Source organism: Gymnodraco acuticeps, unplaced genomic scaffold (assembly GCF_902827175.1).
Source record: "Gymnodraco acuticeps unplaced genomic scaffold, fGymAcu1.1, whole genome shotgun sequence".
NCBI classification, from domain to species: Eukaryota; Metazoa; Chordata; class Actinopteri; order Perciformes; family Bathydraconidae; genus Gymnodraco; species Gymnodraco acuticeps.
Genome location: NW_022991894.1, coordinates 365,847 through 390,070, shown reverse-complemented (window position 1 = coordinate 390,070; position 24,224 = coordinate 365,847). Strand labels below are relative to the sequence as shown.

The 24,224-nt window shown below is 38.2% G+C and overlaps 1 protein-coding gene across 2 annotated transcripts; it reads left to right on the top strand.

The window, feature by feature from the left end:
* The first annotated feature begins 1,567 nt into the window (after positions 1-1,567).
* baiap2l2a (BAR/IMD domain containing adaptor protein 2 like 2a) lies at positions 1,568-24,212 on the top strand. Of its 2 annotated transcripts, XM_034200040.1 has the most exons (14): positions 1,568-1,743; positions 2,103-2,178; positions 4,460-4,546; positions 6,867-6,928; positions 7,033-7,104; positions 7,863-7,943; positions 8,536-8,667; positions 13,966-14,064; positions 15,372-15,438; positions 17,085-17,268; positions 18,068-18,133; positions 20,804-20,984; positions 22,239-22,276; positions 22,674-24,212. In XM_034200040.1, exons 1-14 carry the CDS (start codon positions 1,690-1,692, stop codon positions 22,753-22,755), a joined length of 1,281 nt encoding a protein of 426 aa, XP_034055931.1. In that variant the 5' UTR covers positions 1,568-1,689; the 3' UTR covers positions 22,756-24,212. The 2 variants fall into 2 exon arrangements, with proteins under 2 accessions (XP_034055931.1, XP_034055932.1); XM_034200041.1 differs by lacking the exons at positions 22,239-22,276; positions 22,674-24,212 and adding an exon at positions 21,596-21,704.
* The last annotated feature ends 12 nt before the right edge of the window (positions 24,213-24,224 follow it).

Sequence of the window (24,224 nt, the reverse complement as noted above, 5' to 3'; positions counted from 1 at the left end):
TATTGAAATTATGAAAAAGAAAGAATGAGAAGAATTAACAAGAGATATCAAATAAGTGCATCAAGAAGCTGATTAAAATTCAAGTCATGTGTGCACTAGTTTATGGTGCCATCTAGTGTGCAAGGTCTCTCTATCGCTCTAATCTATTATTATTCAATTACACCACGAACCAAAGGTCTCCCAGTTTACGTCTTTACTTCCTGTCTTAATTCTCTCACATGCCTGTGGCTAAATAAAGGTTCTACTACTACATGCATGCAGTGAAGAGAATAACACATTACAACACCGTCCTACATGCCTTCACCAAAGGGAATACATCATGCGTTCATGTGATACCTGCATCTCTCCTCCGGGAGTTCATGGGGAGTTCACTGACTCTGACATGTCACGGGAACAACAAATCTGCAGGGTTGAGAATAATAAATCATTCGGAGCTGTGGGCCGATTGCAGCTCAACCACGTGTGTGTTTCAGCTTCGCAACAGGAGTGGGCTGAATGCTAAAATATGATGATTGAAGTGAGTAAGAAAAGAAAAATCAATGACTTTCGTTCAGATTCTCTGGAGTTTTTGATCAAATCTAGCAGAAAAACTCTCTCCCTGCCTTTTTTTTTTGGCGCTTATTGGTGGAAGAACTGCATGTTTTATCAGTAACCAGTATATCTTATGTGTAAGTGTGCAAACTAGAAAAAGCCCAATGACCAAGATGAATTCAATGTTTTAGTAAATGTCTGTTTTCATATTAAAACTGTGTATTTTTTGTCCCGTGCAGTGCAAGTAGGATTTTGACATCTAAAGTGATTAAAGTCTAAGGATTATGGGATTTTTTAGCACATATGACCACTGAATTCTGCATTAACCAATCAAAACGCAGAAATATAGGTGGCATAACTGTATTAAAGGAGTTGGATCACAGATTTCAAAATATGCGAATTACAACTACAGTTTATGGTTTAGATAAGTCAAGTAAATCATATTTTATATATAGCCCCATTTTATGTTAATGCTTAAAATGTGTGACTATAGACACATTTTTTGCGTGTATTTTCCTCTCAATACAAACGTCCTCCATGGTTTCATTCATGAGCAGAGCATTTCATGTTGTCTGATTAATATTTAATTACAACTTTTTTTTTTTCTGAAATGCTGTAGTGTTTTGTGAAAAATATATATAATAACATTATCTAATATAATATAATAATATAACACTGCAGTAAAAAAAAAAACGATTTAAATCAGACTTAAACGATTTTTCTTTGACTTGCCTTTCAGGGCTTCTGATTTTCATGACTAATTTCTAAAAGTATTTGTTGTTTGCTGTATATTTAAGGGTTTTATGAAGTACAGAGTGAAAACAGATCTCTGTTATAGTCTTGAATAAAACATAGGATCAGGCAAACACACACAACACACACCCACAACACACACACACACATACACGCCCAGGGTTTACAGCATATGTCTGTGTGTTTTATGGCCGGGCCATGTTTAATTATTTACTCCAGTCTTTCTCAGGCAACAGTGGTGTCAGTTACCAACACACTAACACACACTTCCGCCTCTCCTCAACTCCACGTCCAGTTTAATACTATTATCTCCATTTTTACAGAGGCTGTGGTACAATTGTCGGATTATTTAAAACCCTGCAAACCTTTCTCAAGGCTTCGCTGACAGCTACTGCGGATATAAACATGTCGGGGATGAATAGTGATCAGCTGTATCGCTCCACCATGGGGATTTACTCGGTGAGTAACAGATACTCAGTATGGAGGCTCAAATTAGACAACAAACTTACCTACGAGGTGCTAAAGATAACCACAGGAGTAAGAGTGTCCTGTCATGTGTTTTGATCTCTTCTTCAGATACTTTTCTATGAACTAGCGCAGTTTCTGGAGAATATTACATTTCTAGGAGTGACGTTTTTTTAAGGTCTTCTCTGCTAAGCAAACATGATGTGAATTCACGAGAGTATGGAGGTAGACTGTGCTCATAAATATAGATTGAATTAAAGATGGATCCTTTGACTCCCCTTTAGTTTGGTTTTAAAGTTCCTCTGACTTTGAAATATCTAACAGAACATGTGCTGTGTGTATGTTTTTTTCAGAGCTTGATGGACGACTTCAACCCAAGCCTACAGAAACTGGTCTCACTGGGAAACAGCTACGTCCAAGCTTTCCAGGGTAAGAAAGAACATCTCCCTATGAGACTTTTTACTTTAAGGTCATTTTTGCCCTGTTAAAATGGCAGTAAATGAACCAACCTCTAATGGCTTTACATGGAAGCTGTCGGGTCAACTAGACCTAATTCAAAGTCCACATGCTTTGGTAATATCCTGGTGCTATTATCGCCTTTATTATGGGCCTGTAACCCAGAGGTTGTTATAAATAGCTTATAGTATATTTTCACAAACAAACAATGCACCACAACTACAGGATATGTTATTCTCACATACAGAGGCAGGGATACTGAGTCTTGAAATTGTATCTCTGCTCTATTTGTGACTAGTGTTTCATTAAACCTGAAGGCATATTAATTGTGTCTGTATTTTATGTCTTCATTTTTAACATATCTTCTAATCCCTGTGCAGTGCATTCAATGGGAGATGTTGTCATGCAAATTAAGTTCACTGACAGTAACATTTATGGTGAAGCTTTTAACATTATTCAACATCATAGTAGGTGTTTAATATTTGCAAGAGCAGTAATAATACATCATCAAATACACCATAGGAGCGCCGCTGTACCAGAAGCCTAGCAGACATAAAGTACAGATTATTATGTGTCCCAGAGTCTATAAATCCCCTCAGGGAAGTGCAATAAATACATGACATTTTAATAAGCTAAAGCTCAAACCAAATCTAAATCAGTGTTTGGATTCTACTGAAGCATCTTCCCCTCCTAATAATAATCAACTTTTTAAATCGGTAGTGGATGCTGCTCAGGATCTCCCTATTGTTATTAAAGCACCATCACATTGATTTTAACTATTGATATGTATTAGTCTCACAGTCTCTGGGAGTGCTTGATTGGTTGGTTTGCATTGGCTGTATCCCCATTCATTAAAAACAAGTCTTTCTCACCTTATTAAAAAATGCAGCAGAAGAGTAATCACCTCCTCTGCGCTGTTTCCACTATGGTAGCAAAGAGCTAAATACAGAACATTTACCATATGACCAGCAAACCTCTGCTTTGGGATCTAAACCTGTCCGAACATTTAATTGAGGTCAAACTGAGATTTCACCCCATTTGACTTTTACCGCCCTACAAATGCAGATAGCAGTAACTAGAAAAAATGCTGGAAGAAATGTATTTAGGCTTTAAAACATTCAAAGAAGATTTAAATCCAAATTATAAATTATTTTCAATTAAATACATTACAATGTCATTTAAAAAAACGTAACCACACCAAATCTAATCATGAATTCACTAGTTAAAACCTATGCCATTTACTTAGCTTACTCTGCTAAGCTAAGCTAGTTATCTTTAGGCAGGACTAGTTTAGCTGTTTTTGTTCTCAATGACTGGATTTAGCTACAATATTATTTGTTTGGGATAACAAACTAAATCCCCAAGATGTTAATTCATCAATATGTATATTTAATTCAAGTAGGCCTACAAAGCGATAACAAATATACATTTAGTTTGAGCCAAGGCTAGCCGCTAGCTTCCCCTAGATTTGGCACTACTGTTAGTTTAGTTATAATTTGAAATCATACATTTTTTATAGATTAAATCAGATTTTTTTTGTATAATTAAGAAGGCTCCTCATTCAGTAGGGTTAGGGTTACTGCATTTTGGGATATGTAAAGGGAAACAAGCCTTGAGTAGACATTTAACCATAATAGCAGGTTGTCTAAATGCACAATGTGATTTTATGGGAAGGTGTATAAAAAGCATAGGCCTACCACTTTTAAGGACATTTTGGGGGTCATTTAAGATGATATTGTGTCATAATCACCCATTTACCATGAATAACATGTCTCATATGGAGGAGTTGTGAATTAAAAACTACTTGATTAGGTTTAGGAAAAGATAGTTTGGCTTTTTATTTTACCCCATCCTCTGGTTTGGATGGACTTTCTCACTCTTTATACTTTGTTACCTTAAATAGCACAGGGAGAGCCAAACATGCGTAGAGATAACAGACAAAATGACTTAAAAAATGGTACGGATTCATATGCCATAATATGATACCCGGCAAAAATGATAGCAAGGGAGGAAGGCAAAGAAAGATTTCATGGTTATTGCAATCGAAAGGAAAGTGATTTTGATGTGATTTTATGCTCCTGTTTATAATTAAACATATCTAATTATAACATATACTCATGATTAATGGCTCTGTTTAGCTGCTTTTGTAGTTCTATGCCAGGGGAAATTATTTGCAACAAAAACATTTGCATTTCAAATGACTGTTTGTGTGTGTGTGTGTGTGTGTGTGTGTGTGTGTGTGTGTGTGTTTCAGATCTGGCAGTAACCAGTGAGGCCTACTTCAGTGCACTTTCAAAGATTGGGGAGAGGGCTTTCCACACCATATCCTCACGCTCCCTAGGTACGTGTGAATATGTTTACACTCAGTTGGCTTTTGCAATCTCCCAATTAATGAACGGAAACACAAGGAAGGTATTCTGTTATCTACAATCCAGGATGTGAGCGTTTTGTCTTTGATGTGTTTATGGCCATTTATTAAACTATTTCAACATTGTTCTTCCGCATCATGAAGACCAACCCTCTGGCGATACTATAGCCGCTCTTACAGTAACTAAGACACAGTGAATGCGTAGTGTGTGTTATTAGCATACCCTTTGATGTGTAAGTGTGTAAGACTTAGTGTAAGACTTGTTATACATTATATAACTAGCAATGGCTCGTGCCCTGCATAAGGCAACACAGTTTATGTTTGAGTTTGTTTTTCTGTGACTTCAAACAAAGATGTTGGATCAGGTATCAGAAGCCCGCCGGCAACATGAATAATAGATGATGACAGGCAGCCGGCCGTGCTCCGCTCACTTAACCCAGCCACTCTAAACGGGAGTCATGTAAGGTTTAGTGGCCGGGGTTGAAGATGTTGTCCAAACTGGATCATTAGTGTACTGTAACAGTGCTTTCACTACAGGAAAGGGATCCCAGTGTGCATTTCATAGCCATTGAGGCCAAACTAAACAACTCCAACATACATTCTCCAGAATATGATGGCAAAACGTAATGGTCAAAGGATTTATGCTTTTATCATATGTTTAGGTATTTTTCTGCCCCTAAAAAATACCTAAACATACAGTATATATATATATATATATATATATATATATATATATATATATATATATATATATATATATCCAAGCACAGTGTCAAAGCAGTTGGCATTTACCAGTAGCAGTTGCGTCAAAAGACTATTTGGAAACTCATTGATAATGATCACACCATAAAAAATGACGACATCAGAAAACACCCTCATAGGTCAGAAACATTAACACAGAACAAAGGTAGTTTAAAAATACATCGGCAGAGTAAGAAGGAAACTGGATTTAGCCACTGTAGTAAAAGTGTATTTAACTTTCAAAGAAGTGACACTGCACCCCTTCAACCAGGAAGAAATAAAGTACCACCAGTGACACATTAACATGAAGTCTACCCGAGTAACAATTCAAACAGCAAGACATTTAACAGTTAGCCCAGCAGTAAATTAGCAGTTGTATTAGCGACACGTTAGCCTCAGACAGCTAGTATAGCAGCTAGCTTTGTTAGCATTTAGCTGCTTTGATACAATTAAATTAACAATGTAACAGTAAGTCTACAAGAGTTAAAGACTAAACAGCATGATACTTATTAGTTAGCTCAATAGCAAAGTATCTGTTGTATTAGCAACATGTTAGCCTCAGACAGCTAGCAGAGCATAGCTTCGATAGCAGTCAACCTCTAGGATAAAAATGACATTAAGAAATCACAAACATTTAAAAACAGCTCCGATTTAAGTCTCTCAGGTATTAACATTACGATTGATCGCTAAGTATCTAAAACCTTTTTTAAAAAAAAAACCCATTTCCCAAGTTTCTGACTACCTGGTTGCAACATCGGAAATGGGTTTTAGATTTTTTATTATTATTCTGCCGTAGTGTGGGATATTATTCATCCATTCTTTGAAGATTTTTGAAGTTGAAAGACAAGAAATCTCCTGTGGTTTTGTGAATCTTATGAGGGAACAGAGACAGAGGAAACGGCAGAGAGGCTGCTGGGAACTTATATGAAATATACTGTTTGTGCTTTTGGAGACAAATGAGATTTTGAACGACCCAACACACATTCAGAATGTGAGAAGACGCTTTCAGGGAGACGGTTCAGAATATTATATTTGAAGTTAAACTAATACAACAATTCCATCAAAACAAGAAACAGGTATTATATGCTTTGGTTTTATCGGGGACTAATATATTGTTAATAATTACCGATGATATGGTACGATTTTACCTGGTTTTAGTATTTGACACTCTTGACTTTCATTACTTTTTATTACTATTATTAATATTACAAGAACTACTGTTACACACTCAACATGTGCATTTAAGCCTGTGTCGTCAGCATGTATGTGCAAGAGAAATGTCCATGTAGAACAATGAAGAACACATGATCTTATCTGAAACTGCAATAAAAAGCAACTTCTATTTTTAGAGACAGAGTGTTCCCTGTAGTGTGTTTAAGACATTAGGGTTATTGATTGATTTTGAGTAATGAGTCAATGGAAATGAGAAAGTGGAAAGATTATATGATCCTATTACAAAAGGCTACATAATACTGTATCATATTATATTTTATTGTTTTGAAGTTATGTAAGTGATATTATTGATGTAACATGTAATGCGCTTGTGTTAAAGGGGATGTCCTGATTCAGATCTCTGAGAGCCAAAGAAGACTCACTGTGGAGTTGGATGGAGTAGTAAGTACCATTAATACTACACTTATCTATCACGACTTGTTATCGTGATCAAACTCCGATTTTCAATTTTCTAATGTATTTTATATATTTTTGTCACTTTTCAGTTCCGCTGGTTCACTATGGAGGTTCTTCAGGAGATGGACAACAACATTAGACAGGACAGAACTTATATATCAGTGAGCAATCTGGTCTACTAAAAACACAATGTTCCCATTCAACGAAATGCCAATTGTGTTTTTTTAGCTAAACATATCAAAGTCAAAGTCAACTTTAATGTCAATCTTTCAGTTTGTGTGTACAGACAGAGAGATCGAAATGACGTTTCCAACAATCCTGAATACAAAAATACAATTATACAATATACAGATATGTATACAAATATGTATAAAATATGTATATCCTATATACACAATCAACAGACACATTTACACATATATATCAATATATACAAAATAACAGTCACTTCAATATCAATATCAATATTATCACCCAGGTAATGTTTGTTTGTGGCGTATCACAATTATCGTATCTTTACCTAACCAAAAAGTAACGGTTTGTAATGTATTTTACCAAGTACATACCCTGAGTCACATGACAACGCTCAACCAAAGTCAGGATGTTCCATTAAAGCTAAGCAAGTAGTTTTGTCTCACTCTAAAAGTAAGTTTAGACTGTGACCGGATTACTGTAGAAAAAACATTTTCCTCTAAACTACAAGATAGAAATGCAGCAAATGAGGGCAAAGCAAAGGCACAGCGAGGACAAAAGGCAATTGAAATGAGAAGCTGTTACTGTTTCTCATGATTATTTCCAGGAAGAAATGTAAAATGAATAACTATCATTGTCATTAGCGAAAAAGATGCCATTAGAATGCATGGGAAAACGGCTTCATTTTCATTTCACACAGACATAATGTGAGTCCTCTCCTCTGCAGGACAGCAAGAAGCATTATGAGATGGAAGTGCACAACCAGGCAGTGTCTATGGACCGACAGCTGAGGAGAGGAGCCAACCAGGTTTCTTTCTTTCTATTTCTGCCATCCGAAGCAAAGAATCTGCACCAATGTACAATATATGAATGTGTCATTGTAGAGCAGGGGGGTCCAAACTTTTTTCTCCGAGGGCCACATACAGAAAAATATACGAAGGGCTGGGCCGCTCACTAGAGGTATATCGCCTCGTAAATTCAGTTGTAAGTTAGCAAAATCAATCAAATGTAGGTAAATGATGCTCGTGAGTGTTGGCAGCTCATCCCTTAAAACAGAAGCCTCAGATTGATTATAATAAGGAGAAATAGGAAGGGTGTATTTCAAGCTTGTTATGTAAATAAGTCATTGGGCTTTTTTCTTATCAACTAAGATATGTTAGAAAATGTTTCCAACTTTAATTGAATGAATTTATTTGAAAAGTGTAAAGTGTGTACAATATAAGACAAGCACAAGTTTCATTTGAGGGCCATATTCCATTATACTTTTTGAATTTGCTGAGGGCCGATTCAAAATGGTCCGCAGGCCGCATTTGGCCCCCGGGCCGTAGCTTGGACACCCCTGTTGTAGAGTATATATATATATATATATGTAACCCACTGTCAATGATGTGTCTCCTCAGGATTGCAGTGAGTATGTGCAGTTCCTCAGGGAGAGCCACAGCGAGGCTTTAAAGGAGGAGGAGAGGCGATACCGCTTCCTGTCGGAGAAACACTGCGGCCTGATCCAATCCATCGCACACCTCATGAATAAGGTATACACCTCACTTCAAATATCCTCTCAATATTTTACAGTTTGCTTTGGCTTATTGACTACAAGTGCCAAACGTCGGGTTTGTCTTACAAGTCATTGCAAGGGGATGTGAGGGAGACAATGACAGGACGGCACTTAAAAGAGATTTCACAATAATGTGTAATGATTATGTGAGAGTTTATCGGCCCCCGTGGGGAAACCCTCCTCCGGTATAACGAGGTTCATCCACAGAACGAAGATACTCAGTTTGTTAAGCAGGACTGATGCCTCCAACAGCTCTTTTGAACTATGGACTTTTTATGATTCCACTTTATGTAAACAGTTAAAGTGTGACGGACATCTTTCGTACAGTATCCACCCTTAGTCATCATATTGAGACTGTACAGGTAGTTCAGGAGAAATGGTGTGACGTGTGTTCTTAACTCTCCGTAAGATAAGTAAGATAACAATGTAAATACAAGGCTCATAACATTAAATATGACCTTGTAACCTCTTATACTGCTGCCACTTGAAGAGCTCTGCCTTTTGTTGATAAGGCTTTTTTAACAGCCTTATTAAGTCTCAATGATTTACAAAGTGAATAACACAGTAAAATAATACACTTTACATTAAATAGAAAGAGTATGGAAGAGTGTTTCAGAAAAAACTGAGAAATACATAGAAAGTGAGTTATGGTGAAAGCAGAACATTATGAAACGTCAACCTTTGAGATAAAATAATGTAAGTAATTTAAAGCTAGCACAAGCAGAGGTGGAAGAAGTACTCAGATCTTGGACTTGAGTAAAAGTATAAGTACCAGAGTGTAGGAATACTACTGTTACAGTAAAAGACCTGCATTCAAAAATGTTACTCAAGTAAAATAAGTATTCATTAAAGCATCATTAAAGTGTTCTCAAAGCTGGTAAAGGTGCAGCTAGTTTGAATGACTTTGTATACTGCAGGCAGGGGCGCCGCCAGGGATTTTGGGCCCCATGAAAAGATATCACATTGGGCCCCACCACCAGGCCCAGGCCACGCCAACCAAGCACAATTGCTGTAACCACACCTCCAGAACCCAACCCACTCATTTATACTTTAAATAACTCTACCTGTACAGGCTTGCATCTATCTTGTAGTCCAATACTAACTGCACAATATTTACTGACACTGAGCGGTGAAAATATAACACTGTGCAGACTGCAACATTCTGCTGCAGTATAATTCACTATTTGATATAACACTAACATTCCTGACAATAGATCTCAATAGTAATCTTTTATGGTGTACATGCCTTTTTTAATAACATTTTTTTGAATGGAACATTATATACATATACATACCAACTCCAAAATAAGCGGGTATTAAAGTGTAAATGGACAACAAAACGGAAATGGAAGTGAAAAGGCCTGATGGTGGTGCTAAATCAGAGCCTATTACCTGTTCTGTCTTTTTCTCATCATGCATCTTGTGTGTAGTGATCCAATATCGTTACCATAGCCTTGCCCTTTAACAGTTATTACGAGCCCTGGCTCAGCCTTACTCACCAAGAGCCCAGCGCCTAGCCTTCTTACAGGCAAAGTCACTGATCAAGTCCTTGAAGTCCAGCTTTCTAGCCAACTGGCTTTCAATGGACAGCATGGCAAGACTGCAAAGCCCAGGCATGAAAACGGGTCAGGGGTGAAAAAGGTGAGAAGGATATTATCCCTCTAGGGGGGTCCGGGGGCATGCTCCCCCGGAAGAACATTTTGAATATTCCATATTTTAAAGCATCAATCTGATGCATTTTGAGATGCATTCTTTTGCCAACCTGGGGAAAGCTGGAGAAACTTAACTTCAGCCATGAGTCAAAAATATTATGGCCTCCTTACTAAGTATTATCAGGGATGCAAACTCATCAGGTATGGAAAAGGTGACAAGGACCCGAGCCCCCCGACCCCACGGAATATCGGCTTTAAAATGAGGAATAACAGAGGATTTTAGCAGTCAGAACAACTAAAGCAGCAGTGTTAATAATAACAGAAACGCTAAAGAGTCACATCTAATATAAATATATAAAAGCATTTATTTTAATTGTGTAGCAGTCAGTTTATAATTTCGGCAGCACTGTTGAGCATTTTGAAAATCTATTGTCATGCCTCTGTGCAAGGCTTAGTCTTTCTATCTTTATGGCATCTGGTGTAAAGTAACTAAATTAATAAACTCAAGTACTATACTTGGGTACAATTTTGAGATACTTGTACTTTATTTAAGTGTTTCAATGTTTTGCTACTTTGTTCTTCTTCTCCTCTACAGTTCAGAGGTAAATGGTGTACTTTGACTCCACTACATGTATTAATACCTTTAGTTACTTTACAGATGTGGATGAATGATGTGAAATCTAATCAAGTGTTGAATCAGACTTTAGTTACACCTGGAGTAAATTCACAAGCTACCCTGCAGTATACAAAGTCATTCAAACTAGCTGCACCTTCACCAGCTTTGAGAACACTTTTATGATCAATCATTATAAAACATATCATATATATTATTCTGAAATGGACCAATCTGCACAACGACTACTTTTACTGTCGGTACTTTCACTATATTTTGATGAGAATACTTTTCTACTTTTACTTGAGGAACATTTTGAATGCAGTACTTTTACTAACAGAGTATTCCTACACTCTGGTACTTCTACTTTTACTCAAGTACAAGATCTGAGTATTTCTGCTTTTAATCAAGTACAAGATCTGAGTACTTCTACTTTTACTCAAGTACAATATCTGAGTATTTCTGCTTTTAATCAAGTACAATATCTGAGTATTTCTGCTTTTAATCAAGTACAAGATCTATACTTATACCACCTCCGTTTATAGCCTATGAAAAAAATAACTATTAGAAAACGAAGGCTAAAGCTAACGTTAGCAGATAGTGACAATGTATGCTAGCTAGCTAGCTCAACGATAATATTGCGACAGAAAAACGTTGCAGTGCACATCACGCTCTGCGCTCCGACAGGGAGCTCTGCTCTGAACACCTGAACGGGACGTAACAGCTGTTCACCAGCGGTCCAGTCTGTACCACAGTGACTCCGGACCGCACAGTTAATATTAACGAACGCACCCGTAGGTAATGTGGCTGCTGAAGATAGACCATCATCGCGGAGCAGCAGAGCCGACAGGCAGGAAGACTCGAGCACACAGCTCGCGCTGCATTATAATATATAAAAAAAGAACACCATGCGTGTCATGATGGCACATAACAGCTCGCGGCCGCAGATTACTCCGGGTCCCAGACCCCCCCATACCCCACAAATATTTTTATTGCAGATCTACATGAATCACACAAACGACCTATTTTGGATTCAAAACGGCGAATTTCGCCGAAAGGTGAGTGATTTTCATGCCAGCCTTATGGGGGGACAGGGCTGCGGAGCCTAAAGATGGATCTGTTGGTCCTGGCACCAGGGGGAGGGACAACTGATTTAGTATGAATAGCTGCTAAAAATTTACCTGCATTTATTAAATGTCAGCTAAAAGAGGAGTGAAATGAAAAACCTCAGCATTTTCTGTGAAGATATTAACAATACTTAATGTCAGCAAAACATTACAATTATTATTTATCATACTGTCGCCCTTTAGTCCCTCTCTCTTTCTCTCCTTTCTTTTCTTTCTTGAAAGCCTGACTTTGTTAGTCGTTGAGACATTGTGCACACGTAAGTACTAGCATCCCTGCTCAGATGCTCTCACTCTCTGCTGCTAGAAAGTGCGGTGTCCCACACCGTTTGGAGGCAGGACCAAACCATTACATGTAAATAGAGGGGGGTGTTCGATGCTTTGGATAATTAACTTTTGGAAGAAAATAAGTTAAATGAATCGTAAGTTTAGTGAGTCATCAATATGACGTTAGATTAATGTTAATTATTGATGATTGATGATTGATGAAAGGTTACTTACATTTTTTTTCTTAATGTTCTAAACATTTTGGGGCCCCTGTCAGTCATGGGCCCTTAGAATCGTCCTAACTTTTCACCCCCTTACGGCGCCCCTGACTGCAGGGTAGCTTGTGAATTTACTCCAGGTGGAACTAAAGTCTGATTTAAGTGATGATTAGATTTCACATCATTAATACAAATCTGTAAAGTAACTAAAGGGATTAAATACATGTAGAGGAGTAAAAGTACACCATTTACCTCTGAATTGTAGGGGGGTAGAAGTACAAAGTAGCATAACATGCAAAAACTCAAGTAAAGTACAAGTCTCTCACAGTACTTGAGTAAATGTACTTAGTTACTTTTCACCACTGCACACATGTTGAGTTGGCAACAAATTATTGTTACGTTAATTTAGCAACAAACGAGACTTACCTAAAAACTAGCATCAATTGAAGTTGAACCATGGATGTTTAAAGTGAACCGCAAAAAGTTATTCTGCCTCGGGACTCCCGGCAACAAGACGTTGGAGATATCTTGATTCTGATTGGCCAGAAGGCTCAGATGTTTTATTGAGGAGAAGATCCCCACTTGACAACAGTTTTCAGAACCGTTTCTGCTCTTCAGTCTTCCTGCCTGTGAACCCAGAAATGTTGAGTACCCCAAAGTTTTATGTAAGAAATGTATAGTAGCCTACCCAGAACATAGAATCTGCCGGAAGATAACTTGAATATATTGGGCAATTTGCCCAATTAGCATAAGTTGCGTTAATTAGCATTCATGACATTATAGCCCGCAGACGATAGTTTAAAAATGGCTTGGCTATTTGGAGAATTGCTGAGTTGTTTTGGGGGTTATTGAAGATGTTGAATACGTTTCTGACATGTTCAGGATCAAACATGGCAGTCTTTACCAGAGTGGCCATATTTGTAGTCCCTGTGGTCACGTTTTGATACATTCTATTTAAAGTTTTATGGGACTCAGAACTGCCATTTATTATCCTAAAAATGAACATCCTCAATATAGGTTAAAAACCACACCAAAGTTCTCAAAATGTGCCAAGCAATTTGTTTTGCTATAGTCTGCATATGCTAAATAATGCTAATTAATTATATTTATGCTAATTGTGCAAATTCCCCAACATATGCAATTTAGCATCGGGCAGTTTCTATGTAATGGGGACCCGTATACATTTCTATTATAAAACTGTTGGGATACTCAACATGTCAGGGTTTACATTGCTGGCAAGTATGGGCAATGGTTGAAAAAAATTATTCTATTATTAAACTATTCGGATCTACAATATTCACCTGAATGACATATTTTGATGTCAAAAGCAACTAGTTTGTTTCTTTATTTGTGGAAATAATTGTCCATTATTCACATGTGCTTGTGGGTGTTGTGTTGCAGACAGGAGGGTCTCTCCAGCAGAGGGCTGATGCCTGGACGGAGGAGGTGGGGGCCACCAGAGGACCAGAGGCCAGACGCCCTACTTCTGTGGAAAACTTGGTGAGTTCGATTTTAAGAAATCTGTTGTGTTTACTGAATTATTCAACGAGAGTTGCTCTAAAAGCTCCCAAAATAAACTGCTGGTAAGACATAATCCTGTGTTTGGGGGTGAACTGAGGGGAAGTGTTCGAGGTAAGTATCTTGTGAGGAGGATTACAGAGGTTGAACCAGTCAAATATTTTGCACTTTTTGGGGCAAATGTTGTGAACTGTGAAACAAAGACATTGATTATACTTATGCACAGGTAGTCTACCAAAGGGAACATGTAAATTATTGCAATAATATTTTTGTTACAAGAGTGCCCTCTGCTGGTTAGAGGCTGATTTAATTTGAAAGCCATCAGTTTTCTGTCAAAGCTTTCTAAAGAAGGATTAAACCTGCAGCTGGAACAGAAAGGAAGAGATTACAGATTGTCTGGCATTAAAATAAATAAATATGCTATATTCTTTACAAACATTCACATTAACTGACATATGGACCTTGTATCATCTAAACACAGATCTTATAATACACTCTAAATTAAATATGGCTCTACATCTAAAGACAGTGGCATTAACACAAACTCATAATTCACAAACTGAAGCCATATGGTTCTCTATAGGAGGGCTGAAATTACCATTTAAATAAACAACAGGGACGTCCCTGAGATAAACCCTGTCAGTTTCTGTCTGTTCCTCATCTGGAGGTGACGTGCCAACAAACCTGCACATCCCACATCCTACTGTAATAACAATCGAAGGATTAACATGGATTCTGTGTTTGTTTTGGTCCAACGCAGGATTTATCCTTTGCTTATAACGGAGAGAAGCAGTGAGCCGCATTAGACAGATATTTCAGCTGTGCTTCTACAGTTAGGGCTGCAATTGAGAAAATACATTTCCATTGATCTGGAGATTTCTTCCCGATTCATCTTTTGATCTATATAGTGTCAGATAATACTATGAAAAATGTCCATCCTACTTTCTCAAAGCTCAAGGTGATGTCTTGAAACATCGTCTCCTTAATATCATATAAAAGGGGGAAGCAGTACAGTATGTCCATATTTAACAGGCAAATCACAGCATTTTCAAAATGTTAGCATGAAAACATTTTAATTTTAATTGGTTATTATAATATTTGGCAGTTATCTTATTAATGGATACGTTGACTTATTGTTGGAACTCAAATATTAATGTCCTCCTTGTAGAATCCATTATTTCTGACACATGAGCTGCTTTTCTTTGTTTCTTCTTTGCTTTTATGATTACATTATACCCTGAGGTTTACAAGATATATTAACTCCAACTGGTGTATGTGTTGTTGTACAGATGTCGATGAAAGAGGACATGAGGAAGAGCAGAGAGGAGCTTCCCCTCGGCAAAATACCATCAAGGGGTGAGGGGATTCATTCAACACATTTTACTGACCCCTGTTGGATGTTAACTACAGTATGGGCAGTTACTCACGCACTGTACTTAAAGGTGGGGTAGGTAATTCACTTCAGAAACACTTGTTATATTCCATGGAATGCTCTTAACATCCCGATAGCAATGAATACATTAAATGCTTTGACAATAAATACATAACAACATTTCATCAGTGGAAGCCGTGGCGCTGTAAAAAGCACGACCAATCATCTGAGCCGGCCCGGCTAAAGTAACTGGATGGCCTACCTGCCTGTCAGCCTTCCATCTGGGCACAAACTTATCTCGTGCCCTCATTGGTCATGTGCGCGTTCGTGTGTGTTGGAGGAGGGGCTCTGGAAGGAAATCTGAAGGAAGGGGCAGATTTGTTCCCGTTGTGTACTTTCAAATTCTAGCGCACTCCAGCTGGTTTCTCCATTCTTACCTACCCTACCTTTAAGCACAAAGTCGCAGTATTTTTACAGATTTTTTATTATTTCAATTTGTTCAGCTACATTATACTTCTATATCAGATTCAAAATTGTACATTTAACTCTATTTTCATGTTTGAAGTTCAGGTTTACCATTCCGTTCTCGTTCGGTTAAAAGCATGAATCCCAAGATTTGTAGATTTTTTGTCATAAACTAATTGAAGTGTTGCTTTTTTTCTATCAGTTAAACTATTGCAAAAAGCCTCTTGGATCAGCAGAAACATGCATCGACACCATCGCATCAGAACATATTCCTGTACACTGAATACTTTTATTTGTTTTATTTTAATTACATTTTGGTACAAATACTAAGATTTTAGATGTAAGTCACATCACAACTTTTATATCTAGTGGTGTAGTTCAACAGAGTGATTTACTTTGTCTAAAGTAAAACATCTCAATACTTCTCCCATCACTCACTGACACATACGTTTTAACCGCTGTTCGAATGCTCTCAACACCTATCACTGTAACATCAAAATATTCAGAATTTTACTTCCGTGCCACATATTTAACGTTACGTGTATCGTCCTAAAGTGTTTCTGTAATATTCATTATGTCAGTAAATTATTTGGGGCCCATAATGCCTCCACCAGAGCTAATTTTACATTCAATTCTCCACCCTCTTTATCGCTCTTTAAGCCTTTTATCTCCGTTTCTCTCTCTGGTCTATCTTTCTCTCCTGCTTCATCATTTTGCACACAGCCTCTCATTCCTGTGCAGAAAGTCTGTCTAATTACTTGGCTTGCTTATCTAGAGGGAATGAAAAGATAAAGAACCAAAGTATGAAAAACAGACAATAAACAATCTCTAGAATATTAAACAGCATTTCTTCCTATATTCCACTTTTGCCCTGCTGAAACATGCAGCACGCTAATGAGCCCAAACATTCTGCCTCCCTCTCTGGTGTAATTCAATTAACTGCCATCTAAGCAAACAATAATTACACATAAAGTAAAGTATTTAGTAGTCTGCTAACCCTCTGTGTTACTAATTCCAGGGCCATCATTTAAAAATCCTTGCCACCTTTATTTTTTTAATGAATCATTTCACTAGAGATCTTGCTTTGACGTTCAAGCTGGTTCATCATCTGACTCGTGATTTAACAAATCCTCTTCTTTGCCCCTTTCATTCCTCGTCTCTCCAGCTCCGTCTCCCGTGGGAAGCGTGTCTCGCTCTACAGGAGGAAGGTCCACGAGGGCCCGGGTGGCCCACCAGCCCAGCGGCTCCAACCCCACCCTGCTGCCCTTCAGCAGGGGCGAGACGATCTCTGTGCTGGTCCAACAGCCCAGGAACGGCTGGCTGTACGGATGCGCTGACAGCAGCTCACGGTGAGCGATGAATGTGCATGTGTGGCATCTGTATGGCTTAAAGGGGCCCTATTCTGCACATGTTCAGGTTGATAGTATTTAGTGCCTCTACTGTGACATGTTTACATGCTTTAATGTTCAAAAAGCTGTGAGATGCAGTGACTCTGCTATAAAAACTTTACAGAACATTAGGGTTTTGAAGTAAGAAGTTACATTTTTTAAAGGGGCCATATTAAGCTCATCTTCAGGTTCATATTTGTATTTTGTGTCTCTACTGTGACATGTCTCCATGTTTTAATGTTCAAAAAGCTCTTTATTGTTCTCATACTGCCTGTGCTGCAGCACCTCTTTCACCCTCTGTCTGAGACTAGAGCCCAGTCTGCTCTGATTGGTTGGCTATCTGTTGTGATTGGTCAACCGCTTAGAGATGTCCCGCCCCTTAGCCTATCAAATACAATGTGTTGGAGCACTAGCCAATAGAAGCGTACAATTATTCTTATATTTATTGTTCTAGACACAGGTACATTTTCCTAAGAACAACCCAGCTGGTTTACCAAAGTGATTTATTTATATGAACGTGGAAGGGGAAAGAACATATTAAAAGGTCAGAAGAACAACAGAAAATCAAAAACACATTTCTTGAAAAATTATGCTGCCAGATTGAATTTTGGAATTTCAGCCTTTGCAGGCCATTTGCTTGCACACAAACCTATAGAACACACTCCAGGAACGTGAAAACCCTTAAAAGCATAATAGGGCCCCGTAACACCTGATCTAATCCACTTCCGTTAACTTCACTGTTTGGCTTTTTTGTTTTCAGTCAGGGATGGTTTCCAGCCTCCTATGTGGAGCAGGTGGACGATCCTCCAACAGCACCCAGCTCTGGGTAAACATCCAATACACTGTGTTCAATAAAAACGACATGTCATACCTGTTACGAATTCAGAAACTCAAGGACCCAATTGCACGACCCAGGAGACAGAGGTAAAGTATTTGTAAGATACTTTATTTTCCAATAGATGAACAAAAATAAACACTTTCTAATCTCTTGATGAGATGACAAAAAGTGAACAAAAGAAAATCGCTCACGTAGTGAGGAACAAAAACATCATGGTATCAAGGAGAGCATAGATCTGACCTAGGCATGAGACAAGACGAACTGACGAAGAACACATGGGAGACTGGGGAATTTAAACACACGACAACAAGACACAGGTGGGAACAATCAGGGCCGGTGCTGATGAGCACGGGAGACACACAAGAGGTAGATAATCGGGAAGCCTGGAATGACGGGTAAATGGTGATTGACAAAAACAACCATAAAACAACAAAAATGAAACTCTTAACATTTCTGTCGGTGCACAACAATACAAAGAGCAGGCTGTTGATACAGTGAATGACTCCTACTGTGCACTAACATCATGGCAACAGCCAGGGCCGCCCCTGGCCAACTTGGGGCCCCAAGCGACATTGTGAGATGAGGCCCCCCCCCCAACCGACAGGAGTGAAACATTTTTTAGGCTACTTTGCAAATATAATTCCTGTTTATTATTATTATCAACACAGTTACTTTTTTATACAGTGAGGTAAATGGTAAATGTGCATGTATGTCGTTCAGTATGCGTTTACAGGTGAATACGTCTGCATTTCCTGCCAAATACTAGCCTCTAAAAGATTAAAATATAATTAATGCAAATAAACTACTTCTACTAATAATAATAATCATAATCAATTCAATAATATAAATAATATATTATTTTATTATAATATAGTTGTAATATAGTCAAGACAAAACATGCTTATGACATGCTCAAAAACTGATATTTCTTAAATCTGTATTCTAGTTCCCTCTGTCAGCAATGTATCAACAACTACACACACACACACACACACACACACACACACACACACACACACACACACACACACACACACACACACACACACACACACACACACACACACACACACACACACACACACACACACACACACACACACACATCTATATCAGTATTGCTCTGTGTTGTGGTTGACATGATGATGACTGTTAGGAGTTAAGGGGAGAGGCTGAGCATCACCATGAAATGTGCAAATTGACATAAGAATGGTAAATAAAGAATGCTGGAAATAACTGCATCTCCATTAGCCTATATGCTCTGCAGAGACTGCCTTCTTCATGTTGTGAATTGCAGCTGATGTTTTAATATGGCAATTTGACTTATACAACATTCGCAAGTTGTACATTTGACTCATACAATAACCCACCTTCGAGTGATGCTCTGGTTTCTTCATGTTTTGTTTTTTTTCCCTCTTGCTTGCTCCGGACTGAAACAGTCTTTTCACCGACATCTCTTCACCTGCACTAGTGGCCGTATCAAAGCCGCGATTGGTCAGATGTCGATTCATTGCAACGGTGTCGGGTTACAGACGTGCTCCCCTTGTCACCTCTCACTCTCGCGGGGGGTGTGCGGAGAACTGAGCGGAGAACTGAGCGGAGAACTGAGCGAAGAACTGCGCACAGCAGCTGAGCGGAGAACTGCGCACAGCAGCTGAGGCCCTCTGGGCGGGGCCCCCTGCGCAAGGCGGGGCCCCATGCAGCCTGCGTGATTGGCCTGTAGGGAGGGGCGGCCCTGGCAACAGCTTTCCAGCATTTGAAGCAGCTGGTTAGCTTAGCTTAGCTTAGCACAACCACCATAGACTAAAGGAAACTACTAGCATGACTTATCACATTATTTGCTTCAAACTATTCTTTAATTGGCTTAAGTCTAACACATTAATGATCATATTTTAAGTACGCTATTCATGATGTGATGAATAGGATTCATTGTATATTTTCTATCAATTGTTAATCTACTATTAAAGCATAGCAACCTATTCATCATTACATGACAAAGCAAGTACAAATCAAAAATAAAGTTTACAAATCTCAGAATAGACCCTTAAATCTAATCATGAATTACTGAATGACAAACAGAACTGCATTACCCAATGTCACTCTCCCAAATGAATTAACTTGAAAAATGAATTGTGTTTTTATGTTTTAAGAGGAGTATTTTTAACAATGCTGCCTGTCTCGACCGTGGTCCCACAGTGGCTTGCCTCGTGTTTTTGTGCCTTACCTCTCACAGTCCAAAAAAAGACAATCAATTATTTATTTGCAGCCATTTGCTTTTCAACCTGATACAGGATATATTGTGAAGCTCCCCCAGGCTGTCCTTATTGTTTTATGGGCTCAATATTTTAAAAGAGGGTCAGCATGAAGTGGAGGCCTGGAATAATAACATGAACTATTTAATATATTTGGGTGGCCCATTGCTGTGAGGAAACCCAGTAAAAGTGTTCAAACCAAAACTTTGCTCAGTCCCTGTAGACCCATGCTAGGGTTTTATGCCTATAATTAAAAAAAAGAATGTCGATTTAATGCACTGACCATTTGATTTTGAAATTAAATCCCTAAAATTAATGGTGTTAAAATCTGATATCGTTTGAGTATGAAGGACAAAAAGCATTTCAGGGGAATGAAAAAAAAATTCTTTATTTTATTTAATTTCAGACACTCATCTCTCCGAAGCAGTAACGCCATGAGTAACCTGCTCGACCAATCGGGAGGCAGCAGCTACAGCGGAGCCCCGCCCCCTCCACCTCCACCTCCTTCATCGTCCAGTAATCAGTACGAGATGCGGCCAATCACACCGACTCCTGACAAAAGGGCTGAGTCTAATTCAGAAAAAAAGGTAAGGCTGTCAGTCTGATTATTTATCAGTGTCAATATCATCAATTCACTCTCTGCCAAAATAAATCTATTTAACCAATTATTACTTCTTTTTTTTAATCATAAATGTACTTTTGTCTTTTTTCCTTCAGTCGTTATAAAAAGTATTTGGGGACCAGAGTTATTAAAGTCAATACTAGATATTTTAAATGTATAAGCACCAATAAGAACAATTTCTGGCCTACCAAAATTCTGTTGGTTGATCCTCTCTTGATGGTAATAACGCGGTTTGAAAAGTTAGTGATCCATTCATACATACTCTTGGTTTTTTCCACGTTCTGTTTGTAAATACATCATTATTAAAGCGTTTGAAGTCCAAGTCTGCCATTGTTATGTGGAAATGAATGTTAATAAATGACCACAGAAATAAGAAGTTACATGATTTGTAACAACTTTCAACCCAAACCTATAATTATCTTTTAATATATAACTTTTAAATACTCAGTTCCCATGAATAAAGCCACAAGTTACAGTATATAATCCCTTCATAAAACTGCATTGATACATGCTTTTACATCACAAAGTGTATGGGACAGCTCTGATGAAGGTTCGTCTTGTAAATCTATTCACCAGTCTGTCCAGCAGGGGCACTGCAGCAGCTTCCTGTTCTCCACGGCTCCTCAGCCCTCTTTCTGGTGGACGCATGGAGGGAGCTCCAGCTGCTGATGGTGTTAGAGCGAGGAGCTTGTGTGTGTGTGTGTGTGTGTGTGTGTGTGTGTGTGTGTGTGTGTGTGTGTGTGTGTGTGTGTGTGTGTGTGTGTGTGTGTGTGAGCTCTTGTTTTGGCATGCTGTAAGCTGAGACCATTAGCCTGAAGACCTGTTTGAAGTCCTTGTGACTTAACAGGTCTGGTACATAACCTTTGAGGTGCTGCAGTGTGAAGAATACAGCAAAAGCATTCTCTCGTACGGTGCTGTTCAAGAACAGTTGCATGAACAATTTTTCATTGATTACATTTCCCTGATGCCTCTGCATGGTCTCTGTTGCTGTTGCTCTCTTGCCCATCTTAACTGTAGAAATGTTATATGTGTGTGTGTGTGTGAGGCTGCCTATCTTAATACATCTCCGAGCCTCTTGTTTGAGATCCGACTGAAAGCAGAGGGCCGAGGGGTCGAGGGCCGCAGCTTTCTGAGCCTCCATTAGTGCATCATGCGTCTACATTTTACCGTTTCGATTGGCTCTCTCTCACTCACACCTTTCTCGCATGTTTTTCCACAGAGAAAACCACATGCATCACAACCAGAACTTTTCCCGAGGTAAGATCAATGCACCTCTGGCTCTCTCTCAGGTTGTAAAATGTTTAAACGGCACTACAGACAATAACGATATTTTTTGAAGTATATCATGAACCCATTGAACGAGCGAACAACAGAAGAGGGCCGTGATCTAAATGGCACAGAATTGCTTTCCTTCCATTAGAGTTTGAAGTGCAGTTTAGTGCTGAAACCATTTCAGTTACAGCCACTTGGGAACCGTGACTATTACTCAGGTTTCGCTAGATGAGGCTTCTACGGTGTGAAATGAACTTCTCATTTCTCTTGATATAACCTTCGCTGTTCGGCTAAAATGTGCTATTTTTTGATATTGCTTTTCTGCACTCTGTCTCTAACTCCTCCAACATCCATTTCTCTTTCTGTTCCTTTTATTTTGAAGGGGTACCAACCCATTTGCCACCATTAAGCTGAAGGCCACGTCAACCGATGACAGATCGGCCCCTCGTGTACACCGACGATGACATCTTTACCCCAAACAAGCGCTTTCGAGGGGTTTAAGAGTTTACTTTTACCGTTAAAAAATAGCTAAGCATATACGGTCGAAAGTGACTGAGTAAATCTTGAGGTGAGGCTGTTCATCATTTCATACCTTGCCCATAAAACACTTTGTTTGCTGAAGAAAGAGGGCGAAAAAGTATAAATATTTTATCATTCTTGTGTTCGCACAAAGAGTGTAGATTTTAAAAAGCGTTTGAAGGACCACTTTTCTAACCTTTTATAAAAGCTTTTAACTTTGAAATGCCTTTAAAATTGTGAATAAATCATGTATTGACAATCTTTTTAAGTGATTAGTCAGTTTTTCTGGGAAAACCTGTTGTTTGATCCTTTCTAATTGGGATTAATACAGTTTGGAAAGTTGGTTATTTAAGCAATAGCTCACAACTTTGTTAGTTAGTTAGTTTCGTAACGGATGTAATGTAACAGTTGTAACGGTTGTAGCTTTTCTCACACGGAGGGAAACTGAGTTGTTGTGAAAAGTAACTACAATTCTACCCGTGATATACGCTCATTATATCACGGCTAAGAACCAATCAGATTGCTTGATTTGACTGTCTGTTTCATAACTATTGATAAACACTCGTAGGTTTCTCACTTTTCTACAGAGCTCATACTGTATGGTCCAAAGTGAGTAAGTGGACCTTGAGTAGAGTCAGTTTTTCCCTACTTTGCTATACAACAATGTTTGCTATAAAAAGTATAAATAATGTATAATTATTGGGTTTGAGCTGTAGAGATACATGTATATTTTTAAATCTTGGTAAACCAACAAACTACATGTTTTTTATGCTTTAATGGTTATATCCTTGTTGTTTTCATCATTCGTTGGCTCTGGTTTTACTTACACTTTTGTAATAATTAGGGTCTGAACATTAGGTCTTATGACCCTATTGGAATCACATTATTTGTTATCATTATAATTGACCAAATGGATTGCAAATTTGAGGGCATAAACATGTGGAAATATATATTTATTTTTTGCAGAAAATTCAAACCTGGTGGAAATGTACGTAGAATTGGGTTTTCGTGAATGGCCGTGCAACAGCGCCACCATTATTATCAAATATCCTACATGTACTTCATAAAGAATCTCTGTGATACAAATGTGTTAATGTAATATACATTCATATGTACATATATCTTCTTATCATTTCTTCTTTGGTGTACTGTAATTCGGACAGGAGATGACATGTGAATGACTTTCATATCGAAATAAATATCTTGTGTAAAGTTGAGATGAGATAAATATCATTTATATCTAAAGGATTGATGCATGATAAATATTATTTTTATGTTTTTACTGCTATTATATTGCATTTCCACGCCTTTTCTCTACATGTTCCACCAAATGACATCCATTCATACATATTCATTGAAACGTTAATTTACTTTGTGAAATGAAAATGTAACCTCTGGCAGAAAATGAAATATA

What these genes read in the sequence shown, in the direction of transcription:
- baiap2l2a (XM_034200040.1), top strand. Translation starts at nt 1,690, where the DNA reads ATGTCGGGGATGAATAGTGATCAGCTGTATCGCTCCACCATGGGGATT. An exon ending in CTGTGGAGTTGGATGGAGTA is followed by an intron (nt 6,929 to 7,032) that starts GTAAGTACCATT and finishes GTCACTTTTCAG; the next exon opens with TTCCGCTGGTTCACTATGGA. An exon ending in AGTCTAATTCAGAAAAAAAG is followed by an intron (nt 20,985 to 22,238) that starts GTAAGGCTGTCA and finishes GTTTTTCCACAG; the next exon opens with AGAAAACCACATGCATCACA.